The sequence below is a fragment of the Adelges cooleyi genome, unplaced genomic scaffold, assembly GCF_023614345.1.
Source record: "Adelges cooleyi isolate 19-005CV unplaced genomic scaffold, UGA_ACOO_1.1 ACOO_flye_CR_arks_rails_tigmint_CR_PRNA_1, whole genome shotgun sequence".
NCBI lineage: Eukaryota > Metazoa > Arthropoda > Insecta > Hemiptera > Adelgidae > Adelges > Adelges cooleyi.
The window spans coordinates 4,177,526-4,193,858 of NW_026095751.1; the positions used below are offsets into that span (position 1 = coordinate 4,177,526).

The 16,333-nt window shown below is 28.1% G+C and overlaps 1 protein-coding gene across 1 annotated transcript; it reads left to right on the forward strand.

Moving 5' to 3' along the window:
• The first annotated feature begins 350 nt into the window (after positions 1-350).
• On the forward strand, positions 351-14,476 carry LOC126835161 (uncharacterized). The gene is made up of 11 exons (XM_050567477.1): positions 351-365; positions 7,816-7,879; positions 7,972-8,007; positions 8,083-8,112; positions 8,626-8,679; positions 8,955-8,984; positions 9,057-9,086; positions 9,231-9,278; positions 10,777-10,806; positions 13,096-13,188; positions 14,017-14,476. Exons 2-11 carry the CDS (start codon positions 7,822-7,824, stop codon positions 14,265-14,267), a joined length of 660 nt encoding a protein of 219 aa, XP_050423434.1. The 5' UTR covers positions 351-365; positions 7,816-7,821; the 3' UTR covers positions 14,268-14,476.
• The last annotated feature ends 1,857 nt before the right edge of the window (positions 14,477-16,333 follow it).

Consider the following 16,333-nt stretch of genomic DNA (forward strand, 5'->3'; position numbering starts at 1 on the left):
CTGGTTCACTTCATTTCTTGGGAAGCGAATGCAGCTCAGAAATTTAATTTCATTGATTGCCAATGAGTTGGGTGTTCTCGATAAGAATTGGATACTTTAAATAATTAAATAGTCATTATAAAGTGTTTAGTAAAGAAAGGACAATCTGTGTAGTCGTCTTTGAGCGGGGTAGTATACCAGTCTTCATTAGGATATGTAGCCTTGGAATAGGATAACCAAATAGATCTAACTAGCAAACGAGTTTTGTGTAGTACCCCTACTAGTTGTCAAGCAGCCTGAGAGGAGATAACCAAAACTAAATGGTATAATATACAACTAAATTAACAAAGCTGCTACTCCGAGATCATCGCTGCACCAGAATCAAGGTACGTACAAAATAATATAATATCATAACACATATTAGAGTAATAATAATGATTAAAGTATGTATAGTGTATACAGACATCCATTATCCCAACGTCCTATCCTATTCTTTTAATTTTTACAATTACAATATTTTGGAATACTTAGAGACCGTTTGAATTATTACCAATATTCTAGTTATAGTAACAATAATTGAATTCCATACTGTGATTTATCAACAACCATGTTGTTATTAGATACCAAGAGTTTAAACGTTCAACCAGGTTATCGTTTTATTGCAAATATAACAAATTGTTGACAATTTACAAAGTATCAATAATTTTGATTAGCTATAATTTTCAACAAAAAATTCAGATTTGTCTGAAATAGTTAAAAAATATACATGTTTAATTTGATAAAATACGGATAATTAATTCAATTTCCGTATCTGAGTGTATACAATGTAATTAACCACATTAAAATTACAATGGTTTTCCTAATTTAGGTTTAAAAAAAACTATAACCCCTATAAAAACTTGATTCTATATTTTTCTCTTGGGTTAAAAATCATTCGAATCTCATAGTTTTCATATTGCGTGTTCATTGGCGACGATCGTTTGTACGAATTTATTTGTAAGTTAATTGTGTACATAGAGCTCCGCTGAGACCCCGCCCTTACTATTACTCATACTACTAAAATATTGAGTAAATGTAATATTATACTCTACTTCGTATTATGCTTCAGAGTAATGTAAATATAAATAAGTTGCTCGAAACCAAAAATGACATATGTTTCTAGTGTTAACAAATTCGCAAAAACAATTCTGCAAAATACATCTAGATTTTATTGTTTCGGTCGACAAAATATAAGCCATTCGATCAGTCGTAAAAAAACCATTAAAGAAGCCAGTATAACTATCATTGCAATTATTTAGTAAGTAATATACAAAATTGTTTTCTTATATTTACTGGGTTTATATTTTTTCTAAATACAAAATTTACTAAATGTATATTAAATAATATTTTTAAATATATTTATTTAAAAAAATGTTTTATTTTTATTTTTTATTGGAAATATTTACAATCTGTATTAATATGAGCAATAAGTAAAATAATTTTTTTTTACAAAACTGGACGACTTGAGTCCAGTGACACTACTTCAGGTGTAAAAAAATACTTACTGACAATTTAAATACTATTTTTAAAAATTATTCAAATACATTTTTAAACGAAAAATTTGTATTTGAATAATTTGTCATCTAGAAGATTATTTATATATCTTTTATTATAATGATGCAAAACACTGGTTATAACTACGCATTAGGATGGACCAAAAATAATTTTTTTTGTTCTTCTCTTGACATTTTGTTCCTTGGGGGGGGGTATAACAATATTTCCCTTTTTTTTTTAGCTTTTAATTTTTTTAAGGTATAAATATCAATATTAAACAAATGTTGCTTGTATACAAAATCATCATTAAAAAAAAGAGTAATAAACCATTATTTTTTTTTTTTTTACAAAAAAAACTACTATCCAACTAATTTAGGCCTTAGAATTTGGAATATGCTAAATCATTGATATATATATTATACTCTAAACAGTACCCCAAAATATTTTTTTTAGGAATATAAAATATTTTTAACTTATGTCTCATTTAGTTGCAAAGAATTCCGATATACTTACATAACACATTATTCTAACAATAGATCAGAAAAAAATATGATTAAAAAAAAACAAAAAACAAGTTTTGAATACTGTTACTTAACAAATATATTTTTTTTTTAGTTCATTGTTTTTACAAATAATTAACAAAAAACGATATTATTTTTTAAAATAAAAAAATCTTTATGTAGAAGTACATAAATTTTATATACAAAAACATAACACATTATTCTAACAATAGATCAGAAAAAAAATTATTTAAAAAAAAAAACCAAAAAAACTAGATATATATATATATATATATATATATATATATATATATATTCAAAACTTGTTCTTTGGTTTTTTTTCTGATCTATTGTTATTATAATGTGTTATGTAAGTATATCGGAATTCTTTGCAACTAAATGAGGAATAAGTTAAAAATATTTTAGAAAATTTTACATTCTAAGGCCTAAATTAGTTGGATAGAAGTTTTTAAAAAAAAAAAAAACTGATTTATTCCTCTTATTCTATTGATGATTTCGTATACAAGCCACATTTGCTTAAAATTGATAAGTATACATTAAAAAAGTAAAAAAACAAATTTTTTTGTATACTGATGCTCGCAACCTTTATAAATAATTTTATAAATTTTAAAAAATAGGGAAATATTATTTTACTCCCAAGGAACATAATGTCAAGAGAAGAAGTAAAAAAATTGTTCTTGGTCCACTCAACTACGCATATCATAGTACGTATAAAAGCGTTTATTTGAAAGTGATTTTATCCTAGTAAGCCAGTAAAGTTGGTTCAAGGCATAATGGAATAAAAACAGTAGGGACGGAGTATTTAGAATAGATGTAAATAGTTTTTTAGTATTGTAGTGTAGGACTTTCAGCATTTGTTTAGTTGTATACCATATTATACTTACATGATATATATTTTAGCTCCTCCTCTAGCCGTAGTCACTCTTTGATGTTTACATATTGAACACAAAAAAAACATGTATTTTTTAAACAAGTGTTTTGCACTAACTGAATAATATCACCAGAAATTGTTGGGTACTCATATTGTTATTATTATTGTTTAAGTACTTCAAAATAGTAATCCAAAACTTGTTATCAACCAGTCAAAACGTTTAGTACATTATTCTCAATTTAAAAAGTTAATGAAATGCATGTGTTAAAGTTTATGTTTTAAAATTTGCTAACAAAAAAACTAAGTTTAAAAGCAGTTGAAGATATAAAATGTTGTGGAAAATCGAGATCACATTTTTGAAGACACTATGAAAAAAAAAATGTATTAGTTGAGCTAAGTGAGATATTAAGTGGCCCATGATAAAATAATCACACTGTACATGTATGAAAACCATTGAAGCAGTTAGTATTTCAATCATTGCAATTGTTTAAGTAATACTAACGAACTTCAAAAATGGTAACATTGTATGCTATGGTACAATGTTACAATAGCATACATGCCCTCTTTTTATTATTATGTGGTGAACCGGCAACACTGCTTGTGCCACCACCCCCGGTTGGACGAGAGAGAACGCTGATGTAACGCAGCTCGTCTTTGTCAGTAATCTTATGTTTCGTTGACCATTGTGCCTTTCTTTCTTTGAGTGCCGTATTCGTTATCGAACGTTGGCAATCATGTTAGCTATTTGGTCTCTATTAATGGCTGTTCTGAATAGAGAGATCGTAGATATATTGAACCACTCTCGGAGATTGTCCATCCAAGAAATTTGAGGTCTTCCACGGCTCCTTCTTCCAACTATTTTGCCTTGTAGTATTAGTTGTAGTTAACTATACTTTTCTGGATGCCGCATAAAATGTCCCAGGTATTGAAGTTTACGCCTTTTTATTGTTGTCACTAATTCCAGATTCTTGTTCATTCGTTCCAATACTGTGACATTCGTTATGTGATCGCACCAACTAATTTTTAATATTCTTCGGTATATCCACATTTCGAACGCTTGGATTCGGTTGATCGGAACTTTGGATAAAGTCCAAGTCTCTACTCCATAAAAAAATACATTAAACACATAGCAACGAATCATTCTTATTCGGAGATTCATGCTTAGTTGATGGCTACAGAATATATTCCTCATTTTCATAAAAGCCGCTCTTGCTTTCTCTATACGACATTTTATTTCGTGCGAATGATCCCAGTTATCTATCAATGATTGTCCAAGATAAGTAATTTTATGTACTCTATCTAAGGGGACATTGTTAAGTCTAAGCACATTTATCGGGCTTTGTTCTTTATCGATTATCATATATTTGGTTTTTCGGGCATTTAAATGTAGACCTAAGTTTTCATTAGCTGTTATTACTCTGTCCAATACCTTTTGCAGGTCTTCGATGCTGCCAGCTATCAACACGGTGTCATCTGCATATCTCAAGTTGTTTATAATTTTCCCATTTATAACAATGCCCTCCTCATTGTGCCTACCGGTCGTTTATTCGCTCGCCGGTGTACATCCCGTCATCTTGGACCTTACTCGATGGTCCTATGTTGTTATTTTAGTAAATAGTCGTTCGTATAGTTTTAATCGTCATGCGATTTGCCTGCACCCTTGTACATATAGTTTAATCGCCCTGCGACTCGCCTACACCTTAGCGTGTTCTAGTTCGCGTGTGTGTACTCGTCAGCTACATATCTGTCATCCTAGTGGCCATCATTGGGTTGAACATAGGTTACAAGACAAATCTTCAAATAGTCGATAAGTATCTTATTGTTAATATAAATTTAGAAGTTTTTAGGTTACTGCGCCGTGTGGCATTAATTTATAAGAATTCTCCCCATTGATTAATAATTTTCTGTTCGTTTTGTGTTTTATGTTTAAGTACATATTTTACTTATTTTAATTCCGCATTCGTTTTCAATATTATTGTAAGTGCCATCCTACCATCTATACAGTCCACTTTATCCGCTTTTATCTTAAGAATGCTTTAGTGTATTACCTATTGAACCACGCAAATAATCGGATCCAACCTGTGTAAAAAACACCCGGGCGATGGATTATCCAGTAGTATTCAGTTATTGTTTGTTTGGTTGTCCAGGGTATAGTTTTATGCCATTCTATTTGAGTAATATTTTCAAGGTTTATTCTATAAAGTATGGCTTGGTAAATTCTTGATTTGTTGTAGTTTAATGTTGGGTTATTTGTTCTTAATAATTTGAACGTGTAAAGAAGAGACGTATCCCACTATTGTGTTTGCTTTCTATTTGTCTAAGATAGTTCGATTCACACTTATATAATATTATCACTCCATAGTCTATCTTGGACCGAATAATGGCTCTGTACATTATTTTTGAAATTAAAGTATCTGCACCCAAAATGGTGTGTGATATCATTTTGATTAAGTTTAAGTTTCGATTTAAATACATTTTTAGCTGATTTATGTTGTAGCCATGAATTTTTTTGGTTGTAAGTTGGACCTAATATTTTTATTACTGTGACTTGTTCGGTTTCCTTGTTGGCCATTTTTAATGATAGCTTTACAGTCTTACGATTTTTAGTAAAGTTTTTACATTTTGATTTTTTGGAGGAGAATTGAAATCCTGAGTTAAGTGTCCAATTAGAAAGTTGGTCTAATGTATCCTGTAAGAAGTGTCTCACTGTTTTAATTCTTTTGCTTTTACAAGAAATATATAAGTCGTCGGTAAATAACGTTGCCTGTATTGGTGCCGAGATAGTATTAGATACATTGTTTCACAAACTAAAAAAAGAGTTACAGGTAGTGTCGATCCTTGAGGGACTCCATTCTCCCAAATATATTTATCCGAACAGCAATTTTCCCCTTTGACCTGAAATGTTCTAATTTGAAGGAAACTTTCGACAAATTTAAACATTTTTTCTTTGTTTATTACTTTGGATAGTTCTCTTTTGATTTAGTGTCTCCATGTTTTGTTATAAGCTTTGGCTATGTTTAAGCTACCCAATTAGTCCAAATTTTTGCTTAACCTGTTGAGCAAAATTTATATCATCTTTTATCTTACTAAGAGAATTTTAAGTTGACTTATATTTCCTAAATCCACTTTGAATAGAACTGAAATATTGTATGTGCTTAAGGTACCAGACCAATCTAAACTTTATAAATTTTTCTAACATTTTACACATGGTGTTAAGTAATTTAATAGGTCCATAACATTTAAAATGCAATTTATTTTCCCCAGGTTTTTGTATCGTTACTACATTTCCGTTTTTCTAGCTGTCCGGTATTTTACCGGTATCCCATATTTTGTTAAAATCCCCCTGCAATAGTGTAAAGAGAGGGTATTTTCTATATAATACTTTCGATGTCATTGCAAGAAAATGTTTTTTGGTTGGAAATATAGATGTAACATATTATCAGTGGTTATTTTCATTTTATTTTTGATACTACTACTTCTAAATCTGATTTAATTTGAGTTCGCTCGCTAGGGAATGAGGAGTTTATGTATATCGACATTTTTTTTATATTTAGTTTATTTTATTTTAATGTGTTTGTTGACACACTATACACTTAACTTAGTGTATAAGAACTCGAAGTAATGGAGACAAAAGACAAATGGCTGTTAAGCTAACAGTGTTAGCTTCACAAATTATTTAAGTTACTCCGTTACAAGAACTGTTGAATTTTACAAATACAATTTTTTAAGTTTTACCATAATTTTTTATTTCTTATGAAAAACAAACGGTTTTTTGAATGTAACATGTTTCAGTATTTGTCTTTTTGAACGTTTGAGCTTTCTTGCATGATATTACCTTATTGTTACAAATATTATGTCAAACACAAATTTTGTATTAAAATCAATAAATATACTTATCAAATGGGTTTTTGCCTACATGTATCATATATTCTAGTTACCAAATTTTTCATTACTTTGTCCATACTTTCCGATCTCTTAATAAATAAACAAAATTCTTCTTCATTCATTAATGTGTCACAATTAAGAAAATAGTATCGTTATACATTTTCTATACAATCTAATGTTTTGTAATAACTCGGTAAGAATTATAATTGTTTACACTAGGACAAGTATAGGCGATAGTATATACCCGCTCAGTAAATCGATATTTCTAGAATAATATAATATAACAAAGCCAAACTTGCCCAGACACACCGAACTAAATTTCCAATTATTATACAAAAGTATTGGGGACCTAAATGAAAAATTGTTGCTTTGCGGTAGTTTTCCGGAACCGTAATGATAAAATAAATTTATTGATCCATTATTAAAAAAGCCAAGTTTGCCCAAAGACACCTTACAATGTTATTTTACTGGAAAAAATCTTGTGAAATAAATTAACAATTTTCGATTCTAATATGTCGGTAATAGGTCGGTATAATTATGGTCTTAGGATTTCCCATAGATGGTCAGGTTGCTGGTTAATTGTTTTAAAGTCATCGTATTTTCTGCATCTGTTAATACGTATTTGACCGTGATAGAGGTGCCGCGGGATTGACATACTGTCTTGTTTTCTTTTTTTTAAATGTACACATGGGTAAGTTTTTGTGTCCAATTCTGAGCCTGTTTTATATGACTTCGATTTTTCTGCTTTTTGGCCATCTTTTGATAATGTTTTTTATTTCAATTAGCTTTGTGTTTGATTGTTGCCACATGTTCTGCCATTCTATTTCTATTTTTTCTTGTATTATTCTATTAATGTTGTTGTAATGTAGTTGTTCGATCCAGTTATACATTAATATATTGATAAAGAAATAATCCCAAACGGAGTTAAACAGTTTACATAGGCAACCCTACAATAAATGTTTAGATTTTATTGTAAGTATATCTCCGTCTATTATGACATGTTTTAATTTGCATTATTATTTGCAGACAAAAATGAAAGTGAACTATGTGTTAGTCTTCTATACTATTTTAAATGTTTTAGCAACTAATGGTATGTAATTTGTTTTTACAAGTACCTACTCAAGGTATTTGTTGTAACTTTAAAAAAAAACTAAACAAAATAAATATTCAACTTTCTTACAGATATGGATTTCTTTCGATCGGAGCTTGAAAATACAAGTCAGTACATATTTCGTTTACAAAATATTTGGTTTAATTTCAAGACTTGCATTTTTTATACATAATTTATTACAGACCTACTCATTGACGTACATATTGAAGCCAGTAAGACATACTTAAAATTATTAATACTATAAATTTAATGGTTTTGTTGTACTTGCCATTTGCCTGACTATAAGGTAATTTATATTTATGAACTATAATCTCTGTAAAAAATGGTTCTAATTAGTGGCCTTTGTGTGTATTGTATTTTTAAAAAATGTTTTTTACCAAAGAACTCCAAGAATTATCAATAGTGGTGAAGTCGAGGATTGATGAGGATAATAAGCTCAATTAACGCAACTTGTGTTAACAATATTTCTCAAAAGAGTCTCCTACACGAACAATATGATTATATATTAATTTAGTTTGTACAATATCATTGATAATCTAGAATAGATATTATAGAATAATTGTTTAATAAAATTCCGAGACGGTTTATCACTAATTAAATGGGTCACGTTTAACTCAAAATGTACTTCTATTCAGAACATTTTGTGTTAAAACAAAATGTTGCGATTATGTCGCATTAAACTTCATTTGATTGTTTTAACTCAATCAATTATTTGTTTATTTCAGAGACCATTTGGAACGAGATAAATTTTTTTGTTGGACAAGATAACATCTCAATGGGTAACTATTATTATATAACAAAACCAATTAAGTATGCTAGTAGGAGAAATATTTTGGAAATGATACAAAAATCGCAAAAACAATTTATCTATGTATTTTTATGAGAGATATAAATATTAAATTTAAATCCTTTGGTATTTATTTGTAAAATTAACTTCCTTACTCTATTATTAAACGTGTATTTTAAACCTTGACTTCCTCCTTTAATTTATAATGAAACATGAAATTAGGTCTTATATCGTTTAAAAATATTTTTTTTGTAATCATAATTTCAGAGCAATTGACTTTTATGTTTGCAATACCTGGTAATAATAGAAAATATTTCCATTTAGTTGTTGGTTATTCACAAGTATAAAATGTTTCCGTTTTAATTTCAGAACGAAATTATGGTCCAGACACACATACGCGTAATTCCTATTTCATATTAATAATACATTACATACGGCTTTTACATTAGTTTTTAAATTATGAGAAAAATCATAGTATGTATACCTATTAATTTTGCCATAACAATAGACATATGTAAAAATTAATTTTGTTTTAAATTTTAGAGCTCTTATCCGAGATTCGACTGCAAAAACGGTTACTCGAAACTTCAGGTAATTATAAAATTCAACATATTTTTACAAACACTTTACAAAACTGAAAGTTTTATTTTAATTGTACTTAAAAACAATATCTCATTCGCTATACTTATTTCAATTTATGAATATCAATTTTTTTAATTTATTGTTCAACCAACAGTACAAGGTTTAATTGAACGAATTTGACCCTTTTCATAAACGATGAGTTAATTGGGTAACATAAGTTACTTAATTCCGTTGATGAATAAAATTACTAAATCATAAACAAGGTTGTGTGCAACAGAGTGATGTGATCCAAAACTACTTCACCAATATAATTTTTTATGATTTTAAAATATTTAATTCGCTAGTAAGGACTTCACAATTTAATTTAATAATTTAAATAGTTGTTTGAATTTCCATACTAAAATTAACTATCATAAGAATTCGACTTCATTCAATTGAAAACGATCCGTATAGCCACAGACCATATTTATTAAAAATATATCTAGTTATTTTCTCCGCTCCACGGAAAAACATTGAATCGTGGGAATGCTTTAGCATTACGGGTCCGTATAACCATAACGACTGTTTTATTATGAGGTACAATTAATAAAAACATTGAACATTTCAGTAAGATGTTTTTATATTACAAAATTGTAAGAATGTGAGTAATCTTAAGCTTGTCACTCCTGGTACACCTCTCGTTAATTAATCGTAAAGTTCACACTGAATAAACAAGCGTACACAAATAAATGAATGGAATGAAATGAAAATTAAATTAAAAGAATAGAAAAGTCGTAAAACTTTATCGACCGCAGCAACCATTAATTCCTTTCTTATTAGATATTATTTGTATATTAACACGTTTTACGCACAGGACTCTAGTACTTTTTCTTAATAAAATGAAATTCTAGCGTTGAGTGCGTTAAGCAAGCTTGGCTTTTTTAATAATGGCTCAATACATTTATTCTAGCTTTACGGTTCCGCAAAACTAACGCAGTTTCTAAACTTTTTTATTTAAGTTCCTAATACTTTTTTCTTAGAAAATGATATTTTAGTGCAGTGTGTCTGGCAAATTTAGCTTGGTTATGTAATATTTTTCTAAAAATCTTTAACGTATTCCTAAAAAAATTTAATTTTTCAAAGGTTTCGATGTTATGAGTTTCATACAATTATCGTCCACTCCTGGCGCTGAGAAATTTATAGCAAACTTAACGTATGGGTCCCTGGTACTGTGGCCGCCAGCGACGGAGTGTGTTATATAGTACCCTGGTACCCATTATTATTATTCAATCACTAAATCTTTATCTTTATGTTGATGACGCGAAATCGTAACACACATTTTCTACGCCAATGTTGGAATGACACGCAGTCCAATATCATATCTATGTTACTTGTAATTAACAACAAAATTGTGACTAAGCCTATTGTATCTTAGTTTTAAAGTTATCGTTATACGTAGATCTAATAAAATACATATTTTCAATAATCGTACAATTATTTATTGCATATTTTTATGTTTTTGTTACAGGCTTGGAGGCCGTCGCGATTGAATCTGGTGGTAATTACGCTTTATTCGACAGTCGTAAATAGCGCTTAAAATCTAGTTAGTCATTCGAAATGTATTTAAAATCAATCCAAGTTTCCGTAACGTAACGAGAATAAACTGTTAAAATGAAAACGTTCAAATTGCAAGTTGATAATAAACTAAACATAACATTATACAAATATTTGTTCAACAACTATACGTTCATTTAAACGCTATATATTTTAACGTTCAAACCTTGTTACCTCCAACTGAACGCAAAAAAATGATACTTTCACTGCAACTATTTAACTTATAACGTAACATGTTTCAACTTCAAAAACCTCCACATTGAACTGAATGTTAAACCTTTATTTGCAAAAATTTAATCAACAAATCGTTGTTATACGTTCAGTTCAGTGTAACGGTTTTTGAAGTTAAAGCGTATGACGTCATAGGTTTAAAAATACAATGAACGCATAATTTTTTTGCGATTAGTTGGTGGTAATAGTTTTTGAACGTTTAACAACTTAGCGTTCATTTGAAAGTTATATTTTTTACCGTTCAAATTCCGTTTCTCTGAACTGAAGGCACAAAAATATTATGTTCATTCAACTTGTAAACTTAAAACGTTACACGTTTTAACTTCAAAAACCACTACACTAAACTGAACGTATAATAACGATTTGTTCATCAATTTTTTTTTGCATATAAACATTTAAGATTTAAGAACACATCATAATTCCTAGTCAATGAGATATAAAAAAAAAGTTTTCTGTGGTTTCAATATATAGTTTACAACGTTTTCGATCCGTTTTTTTTATATGCTTTGAATAAATATGTTATGCTCAATTATTAAAAAAATACATTAAATGGATACAACAAAAAAATGACTTTATAAAAAAATATTTATTTTTTTTCCATAATGAAATCTTTTTTAATGTAAACACATCTTAGTACTATAAATTTAATCATTTAATATAACTAACACAAGTCACAAATATACATTTTATTAACTTAAATTTATATCTAACTTACAAATATTAAACAACAAGAATTAGTCTCTTTTTAAAAAATTATTTTAATAAAACCTAATACCAGCTATAATAATAATAATAGTTAATTTATTTTTTATATAAATATAAATGTACAGAAATTGTCGAAAATATAATTCAATAAAAAATAAATAAACACTTACAAAAATTAATTATAACGAAATAATTATTCTAAAAATGTTATATAGAAATGTATAGGTAGTTAACAAAAAATAATGTTGTCAATAGCTCGATTTTTAATATTCAAACAAGTTGTAAATTAAGGGTCATAAAAACGATCTACTTTATATTTGGAAGTCTATCAAGAAACCGATTTGACCATATTGTCTTCAAGTAGAATTGCAAACGTTGGTCGTTCAATATAAATTCCCGTCGAGGATATTAATGTTCATGGATCTTTTATTTTAAAAGTTTTAACAAAAACGTCTCTTGGGTATAAAACTTTAAATTTTTAAGTTGCATGATAGAAAAAAAAGTTCCAAAATTTATAAAAGTCTTAAAATAGGATTTTTTTTTTTTTTAAAAAAGCTAAAAACATAACATTATTTTTTTTGGGAAAATTGGTTAATTATAGAATTTATTAATAAATAAATGAGCCGTATGATCGATGGTTAAGTTTAAAAAAATTAATTAACCTTGACCTAAGTAATAGTAATATCTATTTCTAACGACAGTGGTTCACTCAAACTATGGGAGAAAACTTTACGTACCAATCACATAATTTCCAAAATGTAATGATTTAAAACACTATTAAAAATGATGTTTAGAACGGCTTGTATTCCCTAGTCGAGATTTTTTTGCGATATCTATTTTTATTGGCATTTTAATTTTCAGTGAAAAACTATGTCAGTAATTGTAGTTGTCTTCTTACCATAATAAAATATCACAATGTAATTGTCATTAATTAAACTACTATTAATTTAAGTTTCTTCTTTGGCTTCACGTTGGTCACTGTTACTAGCCAGATTACTTTATAGAATTTGTCATTAAACAGTTGTTTTATTTAAATAACATACTAGTCGAATAAAATATTATTTGGTTGAAAAATAATAGATTTTGCGAATAACAATTTTTTGACACCATGTAAACGTTTAGTTCCAGTAAAAACATATATGAACGATTTTTGTGTTTGTTTAATGTGTGTTTTTCGAATAATGCAATTTGCAAATTTGAAATTTCGCCGTGTTTACTTAGGTTACAAAATTGCCATAATAAAAATATTTTACAAAATTATTTATTCTTTGTTTAACACAATTATTGAATTTTTCAGTTACCTGTCTAATAAGTGTGAAAGATCTTGGAGAATACAGAAGACTTAAATTAAAACCACAATTAAGCAATTTACTAATCTATATTATAAAAAGTATATAATAAACTAATAATAAAACAGTGGTTACACGGAAAAAAAATCATATTCGGACCAACAAACATTACAGTTAACACAATACATTTATAGTAGAAATATTTACATATATAAATCATCTAACTAATTTCCTAGTGAAATAAACTACAAACATAGTTCAACAAGTTTTTTAAATTTTTATTCCACCATTACAGTTTTTTATTAGGTTATATCCGTACCTCGGAGCAAAAGTGTATTAAATAAAAAATTTCAATTATCCGGTTTTTTGGTTCACCTAGATTTAAATTTCACGCTCTATTCACTGCCTATATATGACTTTTGGGCTCTAAATGGGTCCATCTAATTTTATTTATTTTAACAAATTAGTTAGTTCTTTATCAATTAGAGGTTCAGAGGTGGACGATAAAGAAAAAAATGTGTGCCGTAAGTGAAAGTATGGAAATGTATGAAGGCACAAGTACAAGAGTGAAGAGTGTGTGTGTTGAAATAAAAGATTTTAGTTTAAGAGTTGGTGTGCATCAAGGTATCGTGTTTAATTTTGGAGAATGTTATAGGGTAAGACAGGTAATGCAGTTGGGTGATGATAGAGTGTGTGAGGTTGATAGGTTTAGGAAGAAGAAATTAGTAACTATCAATTCATTAATAAATAATAATTTTATTTTTCACACTCGTGTAAAATTTACATTTTGTGACTCAATACACTTTTTCTCGTGGGTGAGGATATAAGATGGGTAATAGATTAACCTTAATTTTAGTTTGTCCATATATGTATTTTTTTCAGTGCAGCAAGCTAAATTTGGATAACTTTTAAAAACTTTTTTTTTTTAGACCTGGAGACCTACATTATGGGTTTTAAACACATATGTCGACTCATAGGATTGTTCATGAGTACGGATCTTAGAGGACCATCCGTAACAAGTGCTGATGTTTCACCCCCACCCGACAGCACTTGTGTCATACGTCATGGAAGTGATGTCTTGCGGTCATTCAAATATATTAACCATTATATACGTTTTGTAAATGACGAAAATCATGGTGTTGAAGGGCAGAGCATAATGCCATTTCTACGATATTATTAGTATATTAGCACACTAATTACAATAATTTGTATTGGCTTAATATACAGGCCATTTAGGTCCTTTTTCGAGACCACTACTCCTCTCCATCCATCCCATCCGTCGACATTGCTTCACCGTTATTTAATATTAGTAATTTTAATTCCTTTCTTTTTTCTTAATACAGAAGATGAAACTTCCTTAGTTATGGCTCTCCCATACAAATATTTTAATTAGTCCATAAAATAATGTTATTTCTAGATAGGTAAATAAGCATTTCTCTACTAAATAATTTGAAATAATACTTCTTAAAAAAAATGTATCTGAAAAATTAAATCACATACAGAATTGGAAAAAATAAAATATAATATGTGTGTATCAATTTCAAAAAATATTATAAAACAAACTACAGTTTCAATTTTTAGCTTTTTTTTTAGTGTGAATTATTGATTCCTATATAGCTTACCTACAATATCTAAATTTTACAGTAATGCTGAAATTTAAAAAAAAACCACAAATTTTTTTAAAAACCTCAAGCAGATGGGTACATAATAGTGTTTATATATACCTATATACATATATAAATATATAATATATGTATAGTTTATACATACAGAGGTGATTATTTTATCATGAACCAGTCAATATCTCACTAGGTTTAATCAATAGTTGAATTTTTTTTTTATAATGTTTTTATAAAACGTGATCTCAATTTTTCACATTTTTTTTTGTTTTACCCAATTTAGTTTTTTTGATAGCAACTTTTGAAACCTAAATTAATTAGTTCATATATTATGTACATTAGTATATAATATATTAACTATTTAATTATGAGTTTAAAAGTTAGGACGGGAGGGGAAGTGCGGCTGGGTAATGCGTGCAGATAAAAATAAAAATACACTCCACCTTTCCTCCTGCCCCAAACTTGAAACTTCAATAACTTCAAAAATAGTTATCCGAAACAGTCAATATTGTTAGTACATTATTCTTAATTTAAAATGTTAAGGGGATTGCATGCAGTCGGGGTTTTCAGTCAAAACACATCATTTTTGACTGAACCAGTGATCCGATAAGCAATTTAAAAACGTATTCGTATTCGCCATGCAGTTTACTTAGGATCGGTCAGAGTACTTTTTTCAATTTTTAATTTTAACCCTTTCCAAATTTGATTTCATATTTGGAATTTTTGTATAATGTTCAAACTTGTTTTTTACATAGTAGGATTAAGATATCAAAAAAGTACGCTGACCGATCTCAAGTACACTTTGAGACGAATTCAAATCTGTTTTTAGATTACTTATCGGATCACTGGTTCAGCCTGTGCGACGGAACATGAATTTCATATTATATTACCTAAAATGATTTAAGTTAAAAATAATCTTTAATGAATTTATTCTAATATTCAGAGATTAAATATTAAACTACACTGAAAAATTAAAAAAAAGAAACAGTTTCTAACACTTTTAAGGGCAAGGATTTTTGGTATATTTTGTTGAGTTTGATCTCACTGTCCTAATTAATGCGAGGGTATACAATAAAATTCATAAATTAAAAATTAGAGTATAAATATATAAAAACAGAAACAACATAAATAATAATGGAAAGAAAATGGAAGGAGGTTTTAGTAATGGCAATTCGCATAATTTTTTTTTAGAGATTGGTTAGTAGCATAAATATGTTTTATTACGCGTTTTACACAAAATTGTTTTTTACTGCATTATTTGTTGTTGATATAATATCGACTCCGCATAGTATGTATAGTAGTTTAAAAGTTTTTATTTTATCAAAAACTAGTGACGATAAAGTATGTTTTATAAAAATATTATTTTTCTTCGATTTGAATTGTTTTGATTTGATTGAATTCGGTTAATTCACCGAATTCAATCAAAGTAGCACAATCAATATGCATATTCAGTTTGCCTATTAAATTTAGACATATGTAATAAAACTGGTCAATAGCATGAAAAAGGAATAAATATGCTTCATATTTTTAAACTCATATTATATGCGTAAGCAAATACTACTTATATATTGTTGGCTTTCGTATAGCAAGAGGATACTAAAACTGTTAGTTGATAACTTATAGTTAT

Excerpts from the sequence above, each read along its gene's own strand:
- LOC126835161 (XM_050567477.1), top strand. The coding sequence starts at position 7,822 with ATGAAAGTGAACTATGTGTTAGTCTTCTATACTATTTTAAATGTTTTA. Across the intron at positions 8,985-9,056 it reads TTTTATGTTTGCAATACCTG|AACGAAATTATGGTCCAGAC; the intron begins GTAATAATAGAA and ends TTTTAATTTCAG. Across the intron at positions 10,807-13,095 it reads CGTCGCGATTGAATCTGGTG|TTACCTGTCTAATAAGTGTG; the intron begins GTAATTACGCTT and ends TGAATTTTTCAG.